General features: G+C 38.5%; 3 protein-coding genes across 3 annotated transcripts in view; all 3 read right to left on the reverse strand.

The window, feature by feature from the left end:
• The window catches only part of LOC104432661 (biogenesis of lysosome-related organelles complex 1 subunit 1), an 87,395-nt gene that overhangs the window by 39,639 nt on the left and 20,373 nt on the right, over nucleotides 1-27,383 (reverse strand). The window lies entirely within an intron of this gene.
• On the reverse strand, nucleotides 14,566-17,398 carry LOC120290859 (probable NAD(P)H dehydrogenase (quinone) FQR1-like 3). Its single transcript, XM_039307388.1, has 5 exons — nucleotides 17,159-17,398; nucleotides 16,007-16,079; nucleotides 15,785-15,880; nucleotides 15,440-15,703; nucleotides 14,566-15,195 (listed from the first exon to the last, which is right to left on the reverse strand). Exons 2-5 carry the CDS (start codon nucleotides 16,030-16,032, stop codon nucleotides 14,955-14,957), a joined length of 627 nt encoding a protein of 208 aa, XP_039163322.1. The 5' UTR covers nucleotides 16,033-16,079; nucleotides 17,159-17,398; the 3' UTR covers nucleotides 14,566-14,954.
• LOC104435302 (anthranilate synthase alpha subunit 2, chloroplastic) lies at nucleotides 19,115-27,261 on the reverse strand. Its single transcript, XM_018868723.2, is given in 12 exon segments — nucleotides 19,115-19,829; nucleotides 20,489-20,575; nucleotides 23,647-23,677; nucleotides 23,679-23,725; nucleotides 24,382-24,534; nucleotides 24,655-24,711; nucleotides 24,791-25,037; nucleotides 25,151-25,266; nucleotides 25,582-25,733; nucleotides 25,985-26,174; nucleotides 26,327-26,511; nucleotides 27,020-27,261. Coding segments are annotated over 12 exon segments (1,794 nt in total). The 5' UTR covers nucleotides 27,225-27,261; the 3' UTR covers nucleotides 19,115-19,505.

A 27,383-nucleotide genomic window follows, 5' to 3' on the forward strand; every position in this document is an offset into this window, starting at 1 on the left:
TACGTAGATCTTCGTAGTATCATGAATATTCTTACGGAAATGCGTAACCCGATATATATTCTGGATTGTGAAATCCAAGTCTTGAAGCATGCTGGACAAGCATCTTCAGTCTCTCTGGAAGAAAAATACAAAGACCTCGCTCTACAACTTCAAGCCAATGCCAAGAGAGAAGAGGTAGCTCATCTGCGAGAAGATCTGAAGAAGCTCGAAGGAGTAGTCCAGTCCATTGGGGATTTCCAGATCGTGCGCATTCCCAAGCGAGACATGACTCCTTTCTCACCCTCTTTTTAATGATGACAAAAAGGGGGAGAACCAATTTGAACAAACATTATTTATTTGACTTTTTGTGGTTATGTTTATTTTTGAGTATGACTTGAGAACTTGAACTTGAGTGTTAGACTGAATTGGTTGTGGATTTTGATGCTTGACTGGTTGCATTTATATCAAGTATTGTTACATGGTATTACTCATGAAAGACTAACCAATTTCTTTGTGGATGCGAGTCTGGTTGTTTATTAATCTTTATGAGTTAGCCATATTGCTTGAGAAATGTTTTTGCAGGTCAAAGTTGTTCAAATCTTCAAGAAAGTTTTGTCACCATCAAAAAGGGGGAGATTGTTGGAGAAATCTTTCCAGAATATTTTGAAGTGACAAAACATTTCTATCGAGTCTAAGTCTGGATATCGATAGTTAAAGTCTCAAGATTTTATAGTCTCAAGACTCTGTTATCTCAAGACTCAAGACTCAAGACTCAAGACTCAAGACTCAAAGTTATTCTCACGACGTCTTTCTAATCCGGTGTTGAAGGAAATCCAAAGTCGAGGTTTATGATTGAGGATTTGATCCTATCCTCTGGGATAGATTCTTTGGTTGGATAATCATTTCGGATTCTTTATATCTTATCTAAGAACGATTGAAGATCCGATGGTCGACGAAATAATCTTGGATTATTCTATTCTTGAAACCGAGATCCCGATTGTATGGGCGAACGATTGATGGGCTATCATCGAATTCCTTATATAGCTCGGATGATCTTCTTGATTGATTCCGTCCAACGGGTAGATTGGAGGAATTCCTTTGGTAAGTGCCAACGGCTATGATGGCATGAAGGAGTATAAAGGAAGACGTTCTAGTTGTTTTAAGTGTGTGATCGATAGAAAAATTCCGAGTCGAAGATCCTTTGATTGTTAGTTGAGACGAGCGAAATTGTATGCGAGAGTGTTTATACTTGGTGACGCCTTGAGCAAGTGTGGTAGATCATCTACACCTAGAAATCAAGGAAGATCAACAACGTAACATCTCTTTGATCATAGTGGAATCCAGCCAATCGGCTGTCGGTGCGAAAGAGTGGACGTAGGCTTGAATCAAGCCGAACCACTATAAACGAGTGTTCAATTCTCTCTTTCCCTTACTCAGTCTTGCGATTGAATTTTCAACTGTTTGCAAAGTCTCTAATTGTTTAAATATCGTGCAAACATCGAGAAATTTTTTGTATACCTATTCACCCCCTCTAGGTACTCGTACTAGCTATCTCATCTATGTCTCTTGATTTTTTAAATGTCCAAATATAATTGTATTATGATTATCAAAAAGTTTCTTTCGAACTGACAACACACTCTCTCTTTTGTATATGAATAAAAGAGGACATGTAATGTATGTGAATGATAAACAATAAATACATATGAAGAGAGATAAATGTTTAAAAATACAAAGTTGTTTAGGAAAGAAGTACAAATGATTATAAGTTAACTAAGATTACGTTTAACTTTGAAAAGTAAGATAGTTATGGAATCACTTGACTATTTTCTTGATTATTTAAAGTAAGTTTTTGTCTATCTTATTAGACCTCATGATGGTTTATACACCAAATCTTAAGAAAAAAGAGGCTTTGCATGTAACATAAAATTTCCTTTAATTTTTTGGGAACATGAATTAACTATTTTTACATATTATTTTTGTTCCAAATTTATTTCTTGATCACTTTTCTATTTCTGCGAATAGAAAAAATAGTTGACGTTATTAAACGAATTTCTATTCTTTTTCTATTCCAAAAACAAAAGAATAGAAATTTTGAGAAATAGAAATGTTACCAAATGGACCCTTATTATTACCTAACATAAACTTAAGAAACATTATTATCATCCTATTAATCATTCTCTCATGAAACCTTTTCTCTTATTGATTTTCAATTCAAATCAGTAGATAATGTTGTTTTGATTATCTAGGAAGTCGTCTATCTTAATTGATACTCGCATTGTCTATTATAAAGCAACAATTGGACAAATAATGACGTGAAAGTAATTTGCATTTGAATAAATTAAGATCCATTACCCAAAATAGATAAAGGTGGAGTTTTCACATTCTTAAAACAATTTCTGAGCAAAATAATACGTTTAATTACTGCACAAAATTTATATTTCTAGAATAGAAAAAGAATAGGAAGGTATATTGTATGACCATCAAATTATTTTATGACATAGAATTTCTTTTAATTACCTTGCTAGCCTTGAGGGCACCTTGCCAACCCTTGGCAAGGTCAAGCCTTGCCATGGCCATTGCACCATAAGAGGAGGAAGAAGAAGAAAATAAGAAAAAATAAGAAAAATAAGAAAATGACTTAGTTGAGAAATTGTTTCGGGAACAAGAAATAACTATTTTTTATATCTTATTTCTGTTCCAAATCTTATTTTCGAAAATAGAAAAATTAACTGACATTACTAAAAGAATTTCTATTCTTTTTTTTTCTGTTTTGGGAAACAAAAGAAAAGAAATTTTGAGAAATGGAAACATTAACAAATGAATCTTTATTTTACTTAACATAAACTTAAGAAACATTACTTTCATCCTAATCATTCTCTCATGAAACCTTTTCTCTTATTGATTTTCAATTCAAGTCAATATATAATGCAGTTTCAATTATCTAGGAAGTTGTCTATCTTCATTGATACTCGCAATGCCTATTTAAAACAACAATTGGACAAATAATGACATGAAAGGAATTTGCATCTGAATAAATTAAGATCCAATACCCATAATAGATAAAGGTACAGTTTTCACATTGGAAGAGCTGAATTTTGTGCAACTTGATGTTGTAAAAATTGATATTACACGTTGGTTGAGAAATAGGTTAATTGGTATGGAGAGCATGGCGTTCAAAGAATTGAGCATGTTGAAAGAGACATCTCAAGTTTTATAAATTATTCGACCATTTGAATATAATTTATATGTCTTGTATCTGCATTGTCAATAGTATTGGACGTTTGGTAAAGAATAAAAGCTAAATACTGAACATTAGTTAAAACATCTTAGGGAATAGAAAATAAATGAATATCATTTTTCCTATTCCTTTTAATAAGAAACAACTTGACTATATAAGTTAATTCCAAACTAATGCAATGCCCTATTAATATATTAAAGTATTTAGTTAAACTGTTTATCTACAAGTCTATGATAATCACACATATTATCCACATTAGTGTTTTTTTTTTGTCTTGTCCTACTAATTTGCCAAAATATTTCGATATTATACGGTTGAAAGTAATTTGTAAAATTCAATTACAATGAAATTTTAATATTCTCATAAAATTTCATGAATTAGCATATTATATTGTAGTTTTAAATTTTTAATTAATCTTGCCCTAAAAAAAAAAACAAAAAACAAAAACAAAACAAAAACTAGACCTAAGTTCCGAAGGACTTGGCGAGTCCTACTTCGAGTCAAGTTCCAACATAGTCAAGCGGTGGTTATTATTTGAATCTAATCTCATAGATTAAAGAAACATATCTCCTTTTCCTTATTCAAAAAACCCTCCATCTCTCTCTCTCTCTCTCTCTCTCTCTCTCTCTCTCTCTCTCTCTCTCTCTCTCTCTCTCTCTCTCTGTGTGCAATCTCCTGCTCTCAGCAAGAACTACGTTTCTGAAGGTCCTGTGCTTTCCCAAAAGGAGGATCAGGTTTCTTTTAGTTTTCCCACGTAATGTTTCCTAAATTCTGAAACTGGGTTCCGCATTGTTGCTTCGTTTAGCGTAGTTTTGATTCGTTGTTTTCAGTACACGAGCTCTTGTTGGTCGTCGACGTTTTAAGCAACTTCTCTGGCATTGTGTTGTGGTCAAGCTTCCGGGACGTTGAACAATGTTGATCAGGTATTTTTCCTTTTGGGCTAGTTTCGCTAGGGCGCTAAATGTCCTTTTCCATGTTGGCGATTGATTTGATATTCGTTGTTATGAACATAATATTGGATGGATTGCAAAGTGCCGCAATTTCGATAAATTTACAAAGTTTCCTGTTTTTGGGGTCTTGACTGATCTTTGCTGGTCTTCAACAGGTGAATTGATGATAATGTGTTGATAGACTGATATTATTTTCTTGGCCTGTACCGTGACTAATCACTTGTGGTGTTTAGGGGGATTTCATTCATTGGCACAAAACTGTTTTAGTTTATATATGCTCGACAAGGAGGGAAATCGGGGGTAAATAATTAGGAAGGAAGAACTTAAAAAGTAGTTCATTAGTTTTAAGGAAATCCCTTGGGAAAAAGAATATACAAGTTTTTGAGCCATTTAGCAGATCCGTGCGTTTGTAGTTGATGGAATAGGCTCGTAGATGTTAGTATGAGCCTTTCTGTGTGAGACATATGGATTTTGCGCTTTGATTTTTTTTTTTTTTTTTTTTTTGGTTCAACGCTTCGATTCCTTGAATACTAAGATTTTGGGCCCAAATGCACAGCTCAAGTTACCAAATAAAATCGTGTAAGAGCCTCTTATCTTTAAAATTTCAGGCCTATTGGTTTCAGAGCAGGGCCTTGAATGGATCCGGGACATATTTATGCATTTGCAGTTTCCTAATTTAGGTTGGTATCCGAATATTGCACCCACTTTTTTTTTTTTTTTTGGTGACCAAGGATCCACCGGATATATATAGTACTCATTTTTGCGATTGAGTAATGCTAAATTTACGAAAATTGATCTTCTAGATAAAAAATTTCATTAGAGAATGTTGTACTAACGTGATAAATTGTAAATAGACAATTAAATAAGTCGGTCCTACTCAACATTCAATAATAGCCCACCACATCAATGAATATATAAAAGTTTGTTGACCACTCTTTTTGGTGTCGTGGTTTTTCTACTTCCTTTTTCAGTTGAAGTACTCCTCAACACAATAGCCTGATTATATTGCCCTTTGTTAATCGCACTTTTCAGCATCCATCTTCCACCACTGTTCTAAGAAAGTGTTGTTTCATTTTCTCTTGGTCGTGTCCCTTTTTAGATTCTTTTTATTTTTTTTATGGGTTCCATGTTCGCTTTACTTGTTTCGTTCCTTCTCTCTAATAGAGTTCTCTCTCATGTAACCATTCAATCTACAGGTGATCGTTTACATTTTTAGTTAAGATAAGACTAAGTAGGATATGATATGAAACTAAGGGATTTTGCAATATCTTATCCGTTATTCACCATCTGGGGGTCTCATCCCCAAAAGACGTCTTGAGCAGGCTTCTCCCAAGCGATGTGGGACAGCTAGGATCCCATTAGCATGCACCCAGATCCACCTTAACTTGGCTTTGATGCCAATCTAGGGGTCTCATCCCCAAAAGACATCTCGAGAGGAGAGGTAGGCCGTAGCAGTTATAAAGCAGGTCAGCGGGTTTCTCCCAAGCGATGTGGGATAGCTAGGATCTCCTTGGCATGAACCTAATGTCGAATATATTCATATAATATCATTTTTTTTTTATATAAATGACATATCGGTGCAAATAAACTTAAGAGTTCACAAATGGAGATGATAAAAATCTCTCGCGACACTCTTGTCTACTTTATTTTTATTTGCTTTTTTTCCCTCTTTTTAATTATTTTATTTTTTGTTTCTTTTTTTTTCCTTCCATCATTCTGTTATAAAATTCTATTTAATAGTAAATTGTACTAATATACCTAAAATACTAAAATACCTAATATATGTAATTTATAAATATACATTTATATTTATATTATTGAATTTATATTAAAAGATAGAATTTAAGTTGAATACATAAATAAAAATAGATTAAATTAAAAAAATTTATTTTTTTTGTTATTTTGAATTGAGCTCGACATGGAACAAGCGAAGTAAAGGACCTCGGTGGGCCAAGATTTGGGCCTAGTGGGCCATGGTTAGGGTTGATAGAGTCGAGGATGTATACATGAGGCCCCATTTGGGTGAAAAAATCTTTGTTCGTTGGCGAGAAGTCTTGATCGATTGTGTTTGATTTAATTAAGTATTTATGCACAAACATAGGATTAACCTTAACACTCTTTTTTTTTTTCCTTTCAGATTGTTAGAATGGATGTTCCACCCGTGGCACGATATGGGGCTATCGCTTGTATTGAGGTGTCTTTTGACGATGTTTATGACCCCAACATTGAAATGACCTGCACCCAGTTTGAAACCACGATATGGATGGATGATGGCGTGTCAACTAGATTCCTTTGCGGTTTGAGGCTTGGTTCATTAACTATCAAGGAGAGTTGTTCGGACCTCTTCAGTCCGGCGATGGTGGGCCTATGGCACAGTAAGGGACTATCGCTTATATTGAGGGGTCTTTCAACGATGTTTACGACCCGAACATTGAAATGACATACTCTTGGTATGAAGCCATATTATGGATGGACAATGGGCGTGTCGACCGGTCCCCATGCGGTTTAAGGCTTGGTTCATTAACTATGAATGAGAGCTATTTGGACCTCTTTGGTTCGGCGATGGTGGGCCTAGAGCTGGAGCAGGTGGTGCTTAGAGCACCTAGTTCGTATGAAAACTGATGATATTTTGTTTTTTGACTGGCATGGCTTACTCAAGAATCACTTGATTATTTAAAGTAAATTTTTGTCAGTTATTAGACCTCCTGGTGGTGTATAGGATACATTATAAGAAAAAATCCCTCTAAGTACTTTAAGACATTTGAAATGCTTGGTAGGTGGCTTTGGAAATATGAGACATATGGATTTTGCGCTTTGATTTATTTTTGCTTCTTTTTTTTATAAGTTCCACGCTTTGAATTCTTGAATTCTAAGATTTTTAGCCCAAATACATAGCTCAAGTTACCAAATTAAAATATGTGAGAGCCTCCTATCTTTGAACTTTTGGGCCTATTGGTTTCAAAGTGTGAAAGCTAGTACGAGCACTTGGAGGGGGGTGAATAGGTGCAAAAACAAATTTCCCAGAGATAAGTGTGCAATTCTATTCAACAATAGATTATGAAAAGGAAATTAGACTTTCGTAAAAAAATTGAATTACAATCAAAGTAAAAGAGCGTAGGGAAGAGAATAAGAACACAAAGTTTATAGTGGTTCGGCTTAATCCAAGCCTACGTCCACTCTTCAGCACTGACAGCCCACTAGCTGGATTTCACTATGAATCAAAATAGTTGTTATAATAAAAACTCGTCCTTGATTCCACAATGTAGAGACTCTGCTACACTTCCTCAAGGTCTCACAAAGATATAAACTATCTTTTGAGTACAAGATTTCACTCAACAATTGAATTGACTAAGAACAAGGAGTTTCAGACTTTGGAATTCTTCTATCACGCACACACTCGAACAACTATAACGTCTTCCTTATATGCTCCTTCATGCCATCACACCCGTTGGCACTTACCAAAGGAGTCTTCCAATCTACCCGTTGGACATAATCAATTAGAGAGATTTCGAGTTATTTAAGGAATATGACGATAGCCCACCAATCTTGCTCGCCCATACAATCAGGATAGGTTTCCATAAGTAGAACCTTCCAAGTATACTTTGCCAATCAACGGATCCAAAATCCCTAAATCAATCTCAATTTTAATAATGGATTCCGACATGCTATAACCAGCCAAGAGATCTTCTTTAGTCGATAGAATCAAATCATCAACGGAACACTCAGTTATGGATAAGCTTTCTTCGACAGTTTAGAAACTGTCAATGATGATAGACTTTGGGTCTTGAGTTTGGCAGTCTGGAGGTCTTCAAACTTTGATGGAAGAGTCTGCAAGTCTTTAGACTAGACTGATGGAAACGTTTTGTCAACTTCAAAACACTCAAGGAAGTTTTCTCCAATACAAAGCAAGGCCTTGAATGAATCCGAGCCATATTTATACAACTGCAGTTTGATATTGCTAGTATGAGTACCTAGAGGGGGGTGAATAGGTGTCTAAACAATTTATCGATATATGGAAGCGATTCTTAACATATGATAGAAAGTAAATTCTCTCTTAATTAACAAAATGAAATACAATCGAGGTAGAGAGATTAAGGAAGAGAAAATTGAACATAGGATTTATAGTGGTTCGGCTTATTCCAAGCCTACGTCCACTCTTCCGCACTTACAGCCCACCGGCTGGATTTCACTATTATCAAAAGAGAAGTTACAGCACAGCTTTGCCTTGATTCTACAAAGTGTAGATGTTCTACCACACCTCCTCAAGGTCTCTCACAAATATAGACTCTCTTTTGTATACAAGTATTCGCTCAAGGGATTTATCTAAACAAATAGAGCTTCGACTTTGGAATTCTTCTATCGCGCACACCTCGAATAACTAAGAACGACTTCCTTATATACTCATTTATGCCATCATACCCGTTGGCACTTACAAAAGGAATTCCTCCAATCTACCCGTTGGACGGAATCAATTAGGATGATTGTTCGAGCTATTAAAGGAACGTGTTGATAGCCCATCAATCTGTTCGCCCATACAATCGGGATCTCGGTTTCCATAAGTAGAACCTTCCAATAATATTTAGACAATCATCGAATCTTCAGTCATTGAATCAAACTTGATCAATCAAAGGATTCGATACGTCTTCTCCAGCCACAAGATCTTCTCCGGATGATAAGGTTAAATCTTGAACAAAACATTCGCCCGGATAACCTTTCTTCAACGGATTAGAGACTATCAATGAGGATAGACTTTGAGTCTTGAGTCTGGCTGTCCGGAAGTCTTCAGACTTTAACTAACAGAGTCTGTAGACTTTCAGACTAGACTGATGGAAACGTTTTGTCAACTTCAAAATACTTTCACTAAGATTTCTCCAACAATGTCCCCATTTTTGATGGTGACAAAACCTTCCTGTAGATTTGGATAACTTTGACCTGCAAAACATTTCTCAAACACATATGCATATCTTATTGAGATGAATGGCTAAAAGATTAACACTAGAATCTGCAATCACAGAAAATAGGTTAGTCTAGTAAATAATAAAACCATCCATAAGATATCAATACTTGTTAATAGAAGCAGTCAAGTCCAAGTCTAGTTCAGTTCTCATCCAGACACAAAACAAAGTCAAAGTCTGTCACAAAAAACAGTTAAACAACTCAATCCAACAAACAGTTAAAAATGATTGAAAGTTTTTGATCAAATCATGCATCTCTCCCCCTTTTTGTCATCATTAAAAAGGATGAGATGAAGTCAAGATTGCTTGGGAACGCGGATAAGCTAGAAATCTTCCATAGACTGAACGATGCCTTCCAGCCTTTTAAAATCTTCCTTCAATTGTACAACCTCCTCACTCTTGGCATTGGCCTGATTCTGAATAGAGAGGGCTTGCATCTTATCATTCAATGAACAGAAGAAGCTTGACTTTCATTCTTCAAGCTTTGAACTTCGCATCCCAAGGCATAAATCTGACCTTTCATCTCCAAGAGAATATCCATGATTCTGCGAAAATCTGCTCCATTATTAGTCTGAGTACTTGCTTCGGCTCGATCTGATGGAGTGAAAGCAGACGATGGTGGATCGCATAATCTCAGGGTTTGGCGATGAAGCTTCATGACCTTCCTCCGGAAATTGAGATGCATAAACATCTTCCGGGTCTGCAGGCGAGCGATCGACTCCTTCACTTGCATCGGGATATGAAGACGTTAATCCTTTCTCCCGATCTCCCCTATTTCCATGCCTACGGAGTGGAGAAGAGATTTCCTCGGTTCTCCTTCTTCTCTTCTTTCTTCTCTAGGTCTTTCTTCCTCTGCTTCTCTTTCTTCTTCTTCCTTCTCCTCTACTTCTTTCGTCTTTTGTTCCGATTCTTTCTGTGGAACAGGACGACTTAAATTCTTCAAAGCCATTGCAGAGATGGTGATGTCTTCGTCATCATCTTCATCCTCAATGAGGAGAGCTCTTCTTTTCTTTGATGGAGCAGCCATGGGCTCCTTCCCTTTTCTCTTAGCAGCAGAAGAGAATTGATGAGACTTGGCATGAGTCTTCTCCTTGAATTTCTCCAATTCCTTGCTCAGTTCCTTCAGACGCATTTTGGTCACCATTTTTAGTCCTACTACCATATGATCGCATGATCGAACACAAAAGATTTGCAGAGGCTGAATATTCAGATGTCTGAATAACTTCGTAACAAGGCTTGGGTAAGGGAGTTGACCTCTATCCTTCATCACTGCTCTATACATGTGAAACATAACAGTATGAGGGAGAGAAAACTTCTTTCCACGAGAGGATGGCATACATCAACTTTGCCTCGAGCTTGAAACATCGTTTTGGAAGTTGATTTCAGCCGAAGGCAATTAATCACAATCTTGTGAAGCAAGATGTTGAATGCATTCATCCTTGAGTAGGTGATTTTCTCATATGTTCTCCCGTCCTTCACCGCCAAGTGTGGCCCGAGCAATGGAAACTTTGATTGGTTGATATCTTTGCCTCTCTCAACTTCTAACACATCCGCAAAGATATTCATATCCACAAACATAGTCTTGTTCTTTAACGCTGAAGGAGAATCTATTCGCATCTAAAAAGCTAAGATTTGAATAGAAATATGCAAATCAATTCAGATAAGCCTCGGTTGAGTCGGGCGAACTTTTCAAGTTGAAGATAACCGAACTTTTCCCTCAAGTTCACTTTCACAAAGATCCAGAAAATCAAAGTCCACAATCCTAGGGTTTATTACCCCACGCTTCAGCAATTTCGAGTACGGATCCTTTTGTTCCATTGATCTGAACAAATCTCCCATTTTTCTTGAATTTCATCCGCAATACCCATTTTCGGTTGAAATAGACTAAACAGATTGTCATCGTCATTCCCATCTACAGGATTCGGCACCCAGTCACGAGGATCACTTGGGATATTCGCAAGGGTTTCCTTAGCCACCCCTTTACGAGCGATTCCCAAACTTTCCATTTTTCGCAGAAAGATATATTCGTTCCTATATCCTTTGTCTTTAAGAAATTCATCAACATAGTTCAAAGGAGTACGAATTCCTTTTAAGGCACGATAAAGCTTGTAAATAAAAGCGGGCTTTTGAACTCTTACGGGGTATGCATCCTCGACGATTTCTTCCTGATGCTGATGAACAATGCCTTGAGGACTAGATGGAGGAGAGTGACGCTACTGAGAATGTTGTGGGCTCGGTTGCTGATCTGGAGTAACTTCATCTTCAGCAAGATCAAAGTGCGTAGGCCCCTCACTCATTCTCTCGTGGTCCCCGCTTACATTCTTGAGGACTTTCGTGAAGATGACATCTTTCTCAGTGTTTAGAAGATTCCTTGCTTGACTTTCCCGTAAAAGATGACAACTTTTTGAAGATTGAGCGAAGAAGACAAACGGGAATGGAGGATCGATGCTTTCTAAGGTTTTTGAGAGAAAAGTGAATAGAAAAGTGAAGAGGAATCGACAGTGCTCAATCGGTTAAAAAGAAGAGTAAACGAATCGTCACAAAGGAAATAAAAATATGCTTTTTCAAAATAACTGTCTTTATCCGTAAAAATAGCTATTTTAAAAATAACTTCCTTTTGAAAATGAATCGATGCAATATTTACGTTAATTAAATATAGCAACAATTTAAACACAATCGATGATCGTACCTTTTCAAGATAAGATTGGAGAGAGAAAGACTTACGCTCCGAAGGTCGAGCCAAGATCAGTAGATAAAGTCTTGTAAGCTCGAGTCTCAAAGTCTTTAGACTTTGATATCCTCATATCTCAAAATGTTGAGTCTGGACCGTATAGACTCAAATTGATTTTTCTCCAAAGGCTTTGTGAGTATATCACTAGTTGATTTTTTTGAGTCAACAAATTGAATTGAAACATCTCCATTTTGAACATGATCTCTAATAAAGTGATGTCGTATCTCTATATGCTTTGCTCTTGAATGGAGAATTGGATTTTGGTGAGGTTGATAGCGCTTTTGGTGTTGTCGCAATTAATCTCCGTGCATGAGTCTTCAATTTCAAAATCTCTTAGCTGTTGTTTTATCCATAGAATTTGCAAACAAAGAGTTCAAGAGCTACATACTCGCTTCGTTGTTGAAAGAGACACGGTGCTTTGTTTTCTTGAAAACCAAGACACCGTCCTGCTTCCAAGCAACGGCAAGTTCCCGAAGTGCTCTTTCTATCAACTCTCGCAACCGCCAGATTCTGGCTGAATATCCTGAAGATTAAAGTCTCCCTTCTTAGGATACCAAAGACCGATGCTTGATGATGAAGCGATGTATTTAATGATGCGTTTCGCAAGACCGAGATGAGATTCTCTAGGATCCGATTGAAACCTAGCACGAGATGCAAACACTCAACAAAATATCAGTCTAGAGGCCGTAAGATAAAGAAGTGATCCAATAATGCTCCCTGTACAGCTTTTGATCAACTTTCTTCCTTCTTCATCTTTGTCTATCTTTAAAGAACTTGACATTGGTATGTCGGTCTTTTTGCACATTTCCAGTCTAAACCTTTTGACAAGATCATTAACATATTTTTCTTGATAAATAAAAGTTCCATCATTCAATTGTTTTACTTGAAGACCAAGAAAGAATGTTAACTCTCCCATCATACTCATTTCAAACTCATCCCGCATAGACTTTGAAAATTTCTTGCACAGACTTTCATTAGTGGATCCAAAAATAATATCATCCACATATATTTGAGCAAGTATGGAACTTTTGTTTTCCTTCTTGATAAATAAAGTCGTATCTACTTTACCTTTGACAAAACCATTATGTAATAGGAACTTACTTAATCTGTCGTACCAAGCCCGAGGTGCTTGCTTTAAACCATACAAAGCCTTTTTCGCTCCGAAGACCGAGTCGCTTCTTTGGGTCTTCAAACCCTGGTGGTTGTTCCACATAAACTTCCTCATGGATAAATCCATTTAGGAAGGCGTTTTTGACGTCCATTTGGAATAACCTGAAATTCTTATAACAAGCAAACACAAGTAATAGTCGAATAGCTTCTAACCTTGCCCACGGAGCGTAAGTCTCATCATAGTCTATTCCTTCTTCTTGCGTATATCCCTTGGCCACGAGTCTTGCTTTATTTCGTACGACTTTTCCTTTCTCGTTCATCTTGTTTCCGAACACCCATTTGGCTCCAATAATGCAGTTTTACCTTTTTGGTTTGGATGTCAATTCCCAGGACATCATTTATGGTGAACTGTCGAGCTCTTCTTGCATAGCTTCAATCCGGCTTTCATCGATAAAGCTTCTTCTATGCTCTTTGGTTCAATTTCAGAAACGAGTGCCACAAAGACTAGACTCTTCTCGCCTTTTGGATATGGTGCGAATTCCTTCATTAATTTCGCCAATTATAAGATCTTTGGGATGACTGGACTTATGCTTCCAGCTTACTTGTTGATTTGTCTCGGTTGATGATCTCTTTCTTTATTTGGATCTTCACTAACAACCTCCGATGCTGGTTTTCCGAGTCCGAGATGCTTCTTAAGTTGTAGACTTTGGAGGGTTTGGAGCAGTTCAAAAGGGCAAAATGGTAATTTTACAAGCCTTGGGTGCTATTCACATGGGCATTAATGAGACTTGGAAAGACCAAAAAGAGCTTGGTGGTGCTTGGGCTCCTTTGGGCTGCTCATCTTGGGCGTGAGGCCCATTGGACTGCCCACCTTGGGCTTGGGCCCATTGGGCCATCCTTCATGGGTCCAAGGGCCCATTGGGCCCATGTGGATTTTCGTCCGTGACTTATTTCTACCTTTCTTAATTTTTTCGTCCCATCAATGAAAAATCGAGTTGTTGCCCCCAAAGTGGCATTCTCGGCATTTTTGTGACCTATCGATCCCCGTTGCAATCTTGCTTTGAAGATTTGCCACTATTGTAATCCCATTTCGAAAATTTGGATTAGATTGAGGATGTCACACAAATTGTTGAGAGACGTGGGAGAAGAAGGCGCTGTTGAAGTTTTTGTTTTGGTGCAATTGTCTTTGTTGCTGCGAACCGGCATGGGGGATACCTGGAGAAACCGCCTCTTGATCATGTGCAGTTGTCGCCGGTGAAGGTAGATTAGCGTTTGTTCTTGGTGAAGTTACGATGATGAGTGGACTGGTTACCTGGTTTGTACAAAAGAACTGATATTGGGGGAAGAACATGTTCACTTGCCCCTATCTGCTTTGTGAATCAGACTTAGTTTTCTTTCATCCTTCTTTTTTAACTGGACTAATGATCTGATTTAAGTGGATCACGTTCTTGTTTATAAGCTGGAACATCCATTCTAAATGGCGAAGTTGTTCCCTCGGCTTTAAGTACATCGATATAAGCCATCGCATTGATCAAATGACTAATACCTCAGACTCGTTGAAGAAGCAACAAGGAATGCATGGCAATAGGCAGAGTGGACATGTGATTGAATCACATCCTCATGAATCAGGTAATCCTGTCTGATCCAGGAACTGTTCCTAAATCAATTATCCCAACTGATCGTTCAATCACACAAACCCAAAAACTATGAGATTACTTAATAATGTCTCTGATCGAAATCAGGGAAAGGGTAGAACAATGATAAAAGGTAAGAAGTGGTGCCGTTTAAAGAAGTGCCGTTTCTTCACATCTCGTGATTCAAAACAAGCTTTTCCGAAATCCCCCCGCATTGTCACTGTGTTACTTCACATGGCGGGCTTGTGCTTGAATCGCCATGAAATGTCACACTTGCCAGTTTATGTCAACTATAACCTGTACTTGAATTTTCGAAATATTTTCCACTATTCAAATGTACAGCTGCTTGCTTTGTGATTAGGTCTGGGGGTTTGGGCGTTTGAGCTTCCTAGCTATTTCAGCAACATACTTCCCCTGGTGAAAAGCCTGCTTTAGTTCCAGTTCTGTGGGTTGCCGTGACCCATCAGCTGCATACGTTCCAGCACCATAACAAGAGCCGCCTTTGACCTCGTTCATCTCAAACATGCCAGTACCAAAGGTGTATCCAAGAGGGACATATATCATTCCATGATGTGCTAGTTGCGTAACAGCGGTTAATCTGCATGCACGAACAAACACACCTGCATTAGCTAGGTACTCAAGATTTAATGCCGTATGTGAAAATTCTGCAGATCACCGCATCATCAAATTCTCAAGACGTGATTCGGAAAGAGAGAGATGAGCACAAGCAAACACGCCTGCTATAGCTAGGTACTCAAGATTTAATGCTGTACATAAATATTCTACGGATCACTGCACCATCAAATTCTAAAGAAGTGAATTGGAAGAAGAGATGCACTCACGCGGTAAGCTCTTGGCCACCTCCATGAAAACCAGTGCTCCAGAAGATTCCTGCAGGCTTGCCTGCTAGTGCTTGAGTCTTCCATATTTCATGAGTGGCATCGAAGAACGCCTTACATTGTGCAGCCATGACACCGAATCGAGAAGGAAACCCAAATATGAACCCATCAGCCTCCAAAAGCTGTTCTGGCCTGATCTCTGACACATCATCTGCTTTAGCGGGGGCCTTCATCTTTTGCAGTATCACATCAGAGAGCGTTTGGGTACCTGTTTCATTCCATCAGTTGAATGATTGTCAGAAAATCGAAATCAGTATTTTCGGAGCAATCATTTGTTGAATGGCAAATACCTGCCAAAGTGTTGCTTCAACACCTTGAACAGTATTAGCTCCTCGCTGCACTTCTCGTGCCATAATCTCCACATGCCCGTATAAGGAGTAGTACCTTCAATATACATTCATAGTTAAGGGAAGGAAGGAAAGATAACGTAGGCAAGTCAAAACTCATTACGCATAATTTCACCAATATGCATCAGTGCACGGGAGAGGGAAGAGAGAGATGGACACTTACACAATATAAATCTTCACAGTTGACATGCCTGCAAGCCAAATTCGCCGTCAGCCAGCTAGTGGCCCAAAAGAAACTGCAAGAACATAGAAATCAGCTTATGGGGTGTAGCTGTTAAAAGAAAGTTCATATAGTATGTCAAGCATATATCTTTAACAAAAATTGGAAGACAAGCAGCGTTATATGTGGAGTCCGTAACCAAATGATTAACTGTAAAAAAAATTGTGGTGCAAGGTTTCGCTTCGTTAAGAAGGAAGCCCTGGTCAAATCGACAAAGGAGCACCATTGAATGCAGAGCCCTTCCCCCCAGGCAACTTAACGCAATCAGATTCCCCTGCCATGCCCTCGTCTAGATTTCCTACAAGCCTCAAATCAACGCGACATCATCTTGTATCGACTGTCGCCACATACTACGAAAAAGGATCCCGCACCATACCATAAAGTGAGAATGGCTCAACACATGATAACGTTGAAACTCATTTCCAGGAACAAGCTCAAACTCAAACTCAAACTACTACATCATCGAAAGTTGCCGTGGCTGGTGGAGAATACTTAAGTAGGACTCCTTATGTATCCGTTCTTTGAAAGAAACTCAAGACAACTGATCAAAGACAAGACCGAAAGTCTTAGATGTTGAGGCAAATATTCGACGATCACTCCCCTACAAAGGAAAGGAGAGAAAAACAGAATGAGGTATGATCCCACACGGGGCATCCCGACAGCCGTCAAACAAAGTCCGTAACAGTTTGTTCTTCCCGAGCAGTCGCGGCGCACATATGACATACCAATCAAGGACGTTCAAGTTTCTGATTAATCTTTAACTCTGAGGAAAGTCCAGTCAGTTCCACAGTGCAGCCCGATGTTACATCAAAAGGACCAAGAATAACGATCACAAAACGCTCATAGACGGATTCCCTGGCAATCAAAAGTGTATAAGGAAACCTCGTGATTACGTGTATACAAGGCCAATAAAAAAAACCAGCAGCATGAACTGGGAAGCCTCCAGGACTCGACGACGAAAGAGGGTATTTTCGATTCATCCAGAACCGAACGAGGTTTGCAAATTCAAGGAAAATCAAAGAACTTTGATTTCAAGATTGCACATCAATAATTCATCGGGGAAACCAATGGGCGGTGGAACAGGAGGAGAGATACCCGGTTTTGAGGTTCTAGGGAGGCCCGCCTGCCGACACTCTTCGGAAGAAGGTGGCACACGCAAAACGGCATTAACGCATGATGAGCCTCTCTCTCCCTCGCTCCCTTATAACAAGGCTATCGGAATTGGATAATAGATTTTGAATTGTCCTTGCGAGCGTGGCAACGGAGGAAGGGAGAGAGAGTCCTTATCTAAAACACGACGCTGGCGTCTGAAGAATCTTTTGCTGCTCATGAGTCACGAGTTGCCTGTGCTCTTACGGCACTACTACCTCTATCCTCTCCTCGTCACTGGCCAGGGCAGCTCTGCGTCGTTTTGCGTTTTCTTGGAAAGCTGTTCTCTAGAAAACAAGGGGCTCTATCGAGAAATAAACGTGACTCCATTAATTAATGTGATCGCGGATGGGCTCAGATATTTTTCCAATCGATTATGCCCAAAATTTATTGTGTTTAACTGCAGGTAATTACTTTTTAAAATAAATTATGATGAAATCCTCACGCTTTTTAACACTCACGTCTCCAGGAAGAACATCTCCAAGAAAGTGAGAGGAGAAACTCTGATATTTTGTGCGACCAGTCAAACAGAAGCCCATCATAATGGATTGACGTAATCGTTGCTCGTCGATTGTGCACCGGGTCGACGTGATCGTTGGTCATAATGGATTCGATTTGTGTGTATCCGAGTATTTGCCTTGATATTAGGCTCACTTAGGCTATAAAACAATTGGAACCACTCTGCTAGACTAAGAACACAAACTTTTATCTCAATGCGATATTTTCGAATGTGTCTGAGATAGCTTTCTTAATTAATTTCAACTTAGATTTTGCCCAGCGATTCAAACTTTTATTAATTGGGACCCTTGCGCTACACTAAGTACACAAACTTTTATCTCAATGCATTATTTTTTAATGCTTCCGAGATAACTTTCTCGTGTCTGTCATACGATTGGTAAATCCTAGTTCAAAGCTTGCTGGCAGAGTCGCCTTCCGTTGGTTTGGTTGGGCCCCATGATATTAGTTGAACGCCAAAGAAGTGAAAGAAGTTGTTGATCCAATGTTGGTCCCCAACGAAAAATTAATAATTCATCTGTTGTCCTTTCAATAGGCCAGCTGGTTAAGTAGGTTTCCTTCGCGGTCAAAGCAGAGTGTCGAAGGCCATCAACAACTTAAACGTGAGACTTCTTATCCTGAGCTCTCTCAATCATGCAATAACCGGGCTCGTTCGATTTTCTTGGGTTTTATAAAGTTCTTCTGGCCAAGATTCGATTTTCTTGGTTGGAAGCATGTGTAGTTTTTCTTTTCTTAACTGCACCTCCCAGGAACTCGTTTGTGTTTATTCCAATCCACATGTTGATCTGTGGTGGATTCGGCTATTCTGCATAGCTTGGTGTGGCAATGAAATCTGACTTTCCTAAAATTGTGAAAAGACAGTATAGTATGAAATGAAATATTTCATTGGCTGCTACGTATTAATCGCCAAAGCCGACTTCCAAGAGCCTGAGCTCAATAGGTAATTTCAGGATAAAAAAATTCAAAAAGCAAGCACCACACTGTCAATCACTGGTTTTTGTTTTTTTTTCCTTAGCATTGAGCCCCTACTCCTAAAATTGAGATTTAAATGACCATCTCTCCTAAGATTAGTTAAGATTAGGACTAAGTGATTTCAAATTCCGTATAGATCCCACTTGAAATCCAGAACTTATTTGTTAAAATAAGTTCCTCATTTTCTAAAAGCTTGAACTTACCCTACCTACCCTAAAACCTACCCTGTTTCAAATTCCAGGATCTACCTAAGTTTCACTTTTATTATAATTAAAAGATTATAGTAAATTATTACAACTAATAACCGCCACTTACTGTTACAACTCACTGACCATAACTTATATTTATATACATGAAAAATATTAAACATTAACCAAATAAAAATTTTAGTCATAAAATAAAAACCCGGACCAGTGATTCCAAATTATACACTTATCAATAAACACCATGGAATACCACAAAATTGCATATAGAGACAGACCAAGAAAAACATAGGAAACTTATCCCAAGTTCTAATTTGCAGGTTCCACTAACCTAGAACTTGAAACCTACCAATTAATACAATGTGTAATTTTTTTGAAACTTCGAATCTACCATGTATACCTTAGAATCTAGAATCGGGCAAGTTCTCATTGATCCGGTTCTCAAGTTTCAAGTTCTATCTTGGAACCATGCTCACTCCTAATTGAGACCGTTTCAAAAATCTTGTCCATACAGCAAGCAAAAGTGCCCCAACTGAAAAATTTTGCTTGAGAACGGGGTGGATTGAAAAAAATAACAGCTATCTTACAGCAGGACTCTAAAGTCAATTATCAACAAAAGACGACTCGGCAAGATCAATAGCACGGGCAAGAGCAGCAGCCTTGTTCTCGCACTCTCTCTGCTCATCAGCCGGATCACTGTCAGCCACGATACCTGCACCAGCCTGAAGATGAGCAACCCATTCCCGACGATTGTTCATGTCCTTGTACGAGTACATTGTGTCGTAGCGGATTCCAGTTGGGAAAACAATGGTTCTCAAAGCAAGCGCTATGTCCATGTCACCCGAAAATGAAATGCCTCCAAATCCACCACTATAGGGCCCACGCCTGGTGACCTCCAACTGATCAATCAACTCCATGGCTTTCACCTATACGTAAAGGATGAGCAACTGAGTAACATGACTTCTAGCGGAGAGAAGGGCCAGCAACTGATATATAATGTGTTTTCCCCTTTTCTAATAAACAGGATTTAAGCTTATACTTGCACAATATCATGGAAATATACCGAAATGCCTTTATCTGAAAAGATGCATCAAACTTTTAGCACTTAGAAAATTATGTTAATAGTAGTAGGCGAAGATGGTTAATGGAGAAATTTAAGAGGTATTTCAAACATTCCTCCACAATATGCATGGTTTTCTCAAGCCCGACAAACCCCACCCAAGCTCTTAGGAAAACTCCACGCCCCCTCCCCCCCACCCACCCCCCAAAAAAAAAAAAAAGGCCAAGCCAAACGTAATGTCCAAACCGGTGGTCTCCAATTAATTCTTTTTTACTATATGAAAAGTTGTAGGAGCTCTATTAAAGTAACTCATCAATAGTTACATATGCCAAGAATCTGAAAGTAGTCAATAGATCAATGCATAGCTCCCACATAATAAAGTCAGTTTTCTGTCGTATTCTCATCTTTACTTATGCATGAAGATTGACTACACCTTTGTAAACAAACTGAACAATTGAAAAACCAATATGGTACCATGGAAAAGCAACCTGGATATTAAAAATTACTGATAGGTCAGAAGCAAACCTTTGGTGCACCACTAACGGTTCCAACAGGCAATGCTGCACGCAAAGCATCCCAGCCGGATAGATTTTCAAGTAACTCCCCAGTGACCTGAAATGGCAAGCAGAAGTCAATAAATAATTTATTCCTTTGTTATCAAGGTGCAAAAGAAGTACCCTGTATACACTATTATAAGAGTAAATTATCACAGCGAGATAAAACTAAGAGGGAGAAAAGAGCAGAAGTTCAGTTAAAAATTGCAGAATGCATCCAGTGTGATTCAAACAGCAAGTTACATATTGACTTTCACCCCAAAACATAGAAATTTAATATAATGTTGATAAATTCTGGAAAAACTTGACATGATTGCATTTGATCATAAAAGTTCACAGCAATGGGTTTCTACAAACTCAGGGAGGTCAGAACTAGATAAAATCAAATTTCAAACACTAAATAAGTTACGAGTTAAAGACACTACAAACAGACCAAAGAAAATGTTGAGAGTATTTGCTGATAGGGGTGTACTTGTCTATTTCCTTTATTATTTCATATATGGGGGCAATAAGGGTGATATTGTAATTTTGGCTTTTTGGCTACATCATAAATTGATAGCTTGGGGTTACGTCGACCTAACCAAACATTCAGTTCAATTTTGTCTTTCAACATGGTATCAGAGTCACTTGTCCCGTACATGAAGGTGTGTGGTAAAAGATTTCACGTGAATGTGCATAGTCAAAATTCCACATGCAGCTTGTAATCCGAGTTGCAAGTTTCAACTTACACACTTTACCTTAAGTTTTGTAACAAGAATGTCTTTCTTCTAACTCTCAATGGAGAAAAAAGACTTGGCACCCAGTGGTCTCCACTGCATTTTCGCTTCAGTATTCAGCTACTCATAAGGGTTATAAGTGTTATCATCCTCCATCTAGGCACACCATTGTACCTATGGAAGTGATTTTTCACAGGTGTAATTTCTATTATTCTGCTCCACCTCTTCAAGGGAATGTCCTAGTGTAGAGGTGTTGCCCATTTTAAATGTTATTGAGGATATTAGTTATCCTCTTTCTCCAATAGTCTTTGATAATTCTCCTTCTCAAGAGGACAACAATGCAATAGGAAGAGGATAGTATAGTACCTCAAGGGGAGATAACCAAAAAACCACTTCAGGGGGAGACATTGAAGACATATCATTGCAGGGATCCCACTACCAACACTCAAGTTAAGATCACCGATACATTGTCTATTCGGTCATCATTTCCAGAACCGGATTATTCTACTCCTTATGGTTAGGTTTCTCCTTCTAATCTTCCTATTGCACTTCAAAAGGGTACTAAAACATGTACTCAACACTCTATATCCCATGTTGTCTCATATGACTCTTTGTCTAGCTCCTATGATACTATTGTGTCTTCTCTATCTTCTGTTTCCATTCCACAGATTTGGCAAGAAGCTTTTGTAAATAAGAAGTGGAAGTTAGCAATGGTGGAGGAGATGCATGCTTTAAAGAAAAATGGCACGTCCTCTTGGGAAACAACCTGTAGGATGCAAATGGGTGTTTGTAGTCAAACAGAAAATGGATAGTACTTTGGACAGATATAAAGCACGGTGGTGGCAAAGGGATTTACTCAGACTTATGGGGTCGATTATCAAGAAACTTTTGCTCCTATTGCCAAGTTGAATACCATTTGAGTTCTACTTTATTGTGCTGTTAACCAAGGATGGGATCTTCAATCATTAGATGTGAAGAATGCCTTTCTTCATGGAGAGTTTAAAGAAAAGTGTATATGGAGATTCCTTTAGGTTTTTCTTGTGATAAAACTCAAAGTAAAGTATGTAAGCTAACACGTACACCTTATGGTTTGAAGCAGCCACCTTGACTCTGGTTTGGTAGGTTTCAAAAAGCTATAGTTTCCATTGGGTATAAACAAAGTAATGCTGATCATATTTTATTTGTGAAAAGATCAAATGCCAAAGTCACTGTTCTCGTTGTCTACGTAGACAATAATGTTGTCACAAGGAATGATAACAATAAGATCAACCGATTGAAAATGTTTCTTGGACAAGAGTTTTAGATAAAAAATCTTGGAAAGCTCCGTAACTTTCTCGAGATTGACATTGGCAAATTTTCAAAAAATATCTTTCTATCCCCAAGGAAGTATGTCCTTGATGGGATGTCATCCCTCCGATACACCTACTGAGGCCAATACTCGTCTTCAAGAAAAGGATAGTGATCCAGCAAATAAGGGTTGTTATTAATGATTAGTGGGCAAGTTGATTTATTTGTCCCACACCTGACTTGATATTACTTTTGCCATGAGTTTAGTGAGTTAATTTATACATGATCCATACTCTACTCATATGGATGCCGTTCTTTGGAACCTTTAGTATTTGAAATCTGCTCCTAGAAAAGGGATTCTTCTGTCTCCTCATGATGGCTTAAAAGTTGAAGCCTATACAGATGCTGATTGGGCTGGATCCCTTGAACAGAAGTCTATTTCAGGGTATTATACTTTCTTAGGAGGAAATCTTGTGACTTGGTGTAGTAAAAAGCAAAATGTAATTGCTTATTCTACTACTGAAGAAGAGTTTCATGCCATAGCACAGGGAGTTTGTGCGTTGTTATGGCTTAAAGGATTACTTGGAAATCCGGTTGTATTTATTCATGTTCTTATGATACTTTATTGAGATAATAAGATTGCCATTAGTATTGCTCATAGTTTTGTATAGCATGATTGTACGAAACATGTGGAGATTGACCGTCACTTTATCAATGAGTAGTTGGAAAGTGGTTTAATTTGTATGCCCTTTATTAAGTCTAGTGACCAACTCGCTGACATATTCACTAAAGAGCTAGAGGTTAAATCATTTTACCATGTTTTAGTCAAGTTGGGCATGTGTTGAGAGTATTTGGCTGATAGGGGTATATTGGTCTATGTCCTTTATTATTTCACATATGGAGACAATAAGGGTGATATTGTAATTTTGGCTTTTTGGCTTTATTATAAATAGATAGCTTAGTATCACATCGACCTAACCAAGCATTTAATTCAATTTTCCGTCTTTCAACAAAAACTATAATGAAAATGCTATTTAACTAGTTCCTCTTGTGTTAATTACGTAAAAATATAGGAAGACTTTTCTTCAGCAATCCTCATGGGAGACAAATTCAAAAGAACAATTACCGTAGAGCTTATGTGCATCACATGAGAATAGCGCGATATTCATGAGCTTCTCAACCTTGACAGAACCAGGTATAGATACCTGAAAAAACAAGGGTGTCATCTCCATGCATAAATAAGTTAATAGTATAAAGATTACAAAACTCATCACCAAAAATAGCAGGATCAATGTAAAATTTTCCTTTTTTCCGTTCTCGTTACAGGTCACTCATGAAATTCACTAAGCAGAACACTTAACTGTCTAGCAAACAAAAAACCAAGTAGACATGCATGAGAAATATCTTGGTAAACAATAGGAATGACATGTTCAACATGGGTAAATTTTTTATAACCTAAACAATAAAAGCCAAATGGCACTTCAACATAGGCACGAGTATGAAAACTTTCTCATATTTTGTGGGTGGATTTGATACAAATCATGAACATGGGTGAGAGAACTCAAGAGGCAATATCTGCCACAAGTCTGCAAATCTCATCCACAGTGAACGGTGATGAGAAAATGAAGATGAGTGCTCCCATGTGCACCAAGACACAAGTCCACTAAAGGGACCACATACTAGGTATGCATTGTCAACGGCACACTGATTATGCATAGTACTAGATGGCTTTGGAAGTTTATCAAAGTTGACTAACCGGAAGTATCACCAAAGAAAGGAGCAATATCCAAACACTAGAATGCCTTATCCTGTAAAAAACAAAATTCGAGAATAAAACAACAAAGAAGGCGAAGCAATAAACCTTTCCAACATCGTTTCTACCTAAGTCCACCAGCATAATGTGCTCAGCACACTGCTTTTCATCACTCAAAAGCTCTTTCTCTAACATCAAATCTTCCTTTGGTGTCTTCCCTCTTCTAACAGTCCCAGCAAGAGGTCTATTAGTAACCCTTCTCTGTCATGAAGGAAAATTACCAAGAAACTCTTAAATTCTGGGTGCAAGCAAAAGGAGGGTATGAAAGAAGATGCCAAGTAAAAGTCTAAAGGAAAATTCCTTCGCTATTCTCATATTTACCTTCTTCACCCGCGTAAGAATTTCTGGACTTGAAGCAACAAGTATGCAACCCCTTCCCTAAACCAAATGAAAAACATTTATTCAGCTTCCACAATAACTCTTACTATAAAACAAGCTTATGGAAAGGAAGGCACACTTGTAAATAAGCCATATAGGGGCTTGGATTAACAATCCTCAATGCTCTATAGACTTCAAATGGGTCTGCAAATGTTCTTCGTTCGAAGCGCTGGCTCAACACAATCTGAAAGATATCACCAGCCAGAATATGTTCTTTAGCCTGCAGCACCGCCTTCTTATATTCCTCACTTGTCATACTTGACATCTCCAACTTTGGACCAAACAGGCGAGTAAATAGCTTTATTGAACCGGCCGGCAGTCTTGGACTGAAATTTGAAATCGCAGATCAAGCTTTAGCAGGCCAATTAATAATACTTTACTTTCTGCTTGATCATAATAGAAAGTACTTCATTTAGCATGTAAAAAGAAGATTACTTACGGATCTATATCATGTACTCTAGATACTAAAGTCTCCAATCGATTCATTCCATCATCGAACGCCTCATCGACTGAAGGATATTGATCTAATCGAACCCAATGAATAACGTAAGCTTTCTGGTGGCAGGGAAACGAAATGAAAAATCAAGGACATTGAATTAGTGACAGAATTATCAGTTGTATATCGTTATGCACATGTTCTATCACATTTTTCATGGAGTATCACTTATTTGTGATTTAGAGAAAAAAAAAACTCAACAATTTGAACTCTCACATTGAAAGCCACCATGCATGAATATTTTTAAGTTCATGTCTTCCAATTTCTTTATTCAGAATTTTCAGCTACAGAAGGTGCTCTCACACCAAAAGAAAAGAAGCACGTGCAGAATCGAATTTTGACTGAAACATGCTCTGTGAACAAAGTGAACGTACCTTATCCACGTGATCAAATACAATAACATCAACATATAGGCCTAGATGAACATCAGGTAGATTTCTGTCATCTGATGGGGCACTACAGAATGGTAGTTTTCTCTTCTCCACATAGCGCACCGTGTCATATGAAAAATAACCAACCCATCCACCTGGTCCAAGAGGAGTTTGTTATTTGCAGATAAAAGATGAAAACTAGTTCTGAAAAAATGAAAAGAAATAGGACTTTGATATCATGAAAAAGTTTAATAGTCCAATTCAAAATCCATTATCACTTGAGACATAATATTTTCATAATGATAACAACCTTGTTCAGTAAGTTTTGCATAGAAGAAATGAAGCTGCAATAAAGCAAAACAATATGAATATCAGCAGATTAAAACCATCGTATCAAGTTTCTTACCGCAAAATGCTTCTGGAAGTTCATCAATCATCTGGGGTTTCCATCCCTCCATAATTCTACGAGGAACAACCATTGGATCCTCCACGATTTCCTCCGTCCTGGACCCCTTCTCGTGGTCCATGATTGTTACCATATTCTCTTTAGCCACAATCTCAATAGTTGGCTGAGCTCCAACAAAACTGTACCTCCCCTAAAACAATATTACAGCAGATTGAGCACAAAACAGGAAAAACAATTATGCTCTCCTCACATAGATGACAGATAACTGCAAGAAAAAACAATGGTCACGCATTTTATGTGGATAAGAATAAGTGAAGAAAAGTAAAGGTGATGAAGACTCACAATGCTAGAAACCTGCAAACCCGGCTCAACAGACTCAAACAAAAAACTAGGAGCATCTCTGTCATCCTCCTTCACCAAACACCGGTAAGCAAGCACCGGAGTGAGATGATCAGAGAAAATACATTTGTATAGGGGAACCAAATTGCCCTTCTTGGCAGCTTCTTGGAACTTTGCTGACTGGTCAACTAGAAATTAAATGTCAAAAATCACAAAGTGCAGAAAAACACATATATTTCTCTTTCATTATACAGAAAAACCTATCAGTACTGAACCACTATCTAACCTCGGCCAAATCAGATAAGCAGATCACCTCATTTGAGAGTAAAGTAGTCACCCGGATTCAATAAGTCGAGCAATTCAGTTGCTAATAATTCATACATAAAGGATCCACAGTTTCAAAACCTCTCCTCGCTTTCTACCTAAATTAGCATTTCCAAGGAACAAAGCTCGAGTTCATTCAACCGACGGATCCATTACTCAGCTATTTCTAGAAGCACTCTCAGCGACGGAAACCATCGTGAAAAGACGAACGCGTCCACATTCGCGTTCTTCCATTACTTCCGCCTACCGATTCCCAAGCAATGCACGCGCAAGCCGGCTCCCGAATCCGTCTCGACAGCTTCCTAACACAAAAAACGATCGCGACACACAAAAACCGCTCCTCCCGCGGACATGAAAGGAATGGAGACGGACCTAATGATGGAGAGGGCTGAGCCGAGCATCGCAGAGCGGGGAAGCGCGAGCGCGAGCGCGAGCGCAAGCTGGAGCTGAGCAGAGCGAGGGAGCTGGAAACTCCGCCGCCGAAATCGACGGAGGCCGCGACGGGGCGCGACCTGGGGAGCGGCGGGAGCCGGCGGGGCGCAACGGCTAGGGTTTCCATGGGAGTCTTCAGCGCCATTCCGGTGTCGGCGGGAGAGAGAGAGAGAGAGAGAGGTGGAGGAATTCAAACAGAGACGCGCAGGCCTATATACAGCCGCCTATCTCGCTTGTCCTGCGTACGGTTTCTAGAAACTCTTGTCAGTGGAAAGGCTGTGTGTTTGAACGGGCAGATGAGATG

This window comes from Eucalyptus grandis, chromosome 2 (genome assembly GCF_016545825.1).
Source record: "Eucalyptus grandis isolate ANBG69807.140 chromosome 2, ASM1654582v1, whole genome shotgun sequence".
Taxonomy (NCBI): Eukaryota; Viridiplantae; Streptophyta; class Magnoliopsida; order Myrtales; family Myrtaceae; genus Eucalyptus; species Eucalyptus grandis.

What these genes read in the sequence shown, in the direction of transcription:
- LOC120290859 (XM_039307388.1), bottom strand. Translation starts at nt 16,032, where the DNA reads ATGTCAACTGTGAAGATTTATATTGT. An exon ending in GAAGCAACACTTTGGCAGGT is followed by an intron (nt 15,704 to 15,784) that starts ATTTGCCATTCA and finishes GAATGAAACAGG; the next exon opens with TACCCAAACGCTCTCTGATG. An exon ending in GGTGGCCAAGAGCTTACCGC is followed by an intron (nt 15,196 to 15,439) that starts GTGAGTGCATCT and finishes TCGTGCATGCAG; the next exon opens with ATTAACCGCTGTTACGCAAC.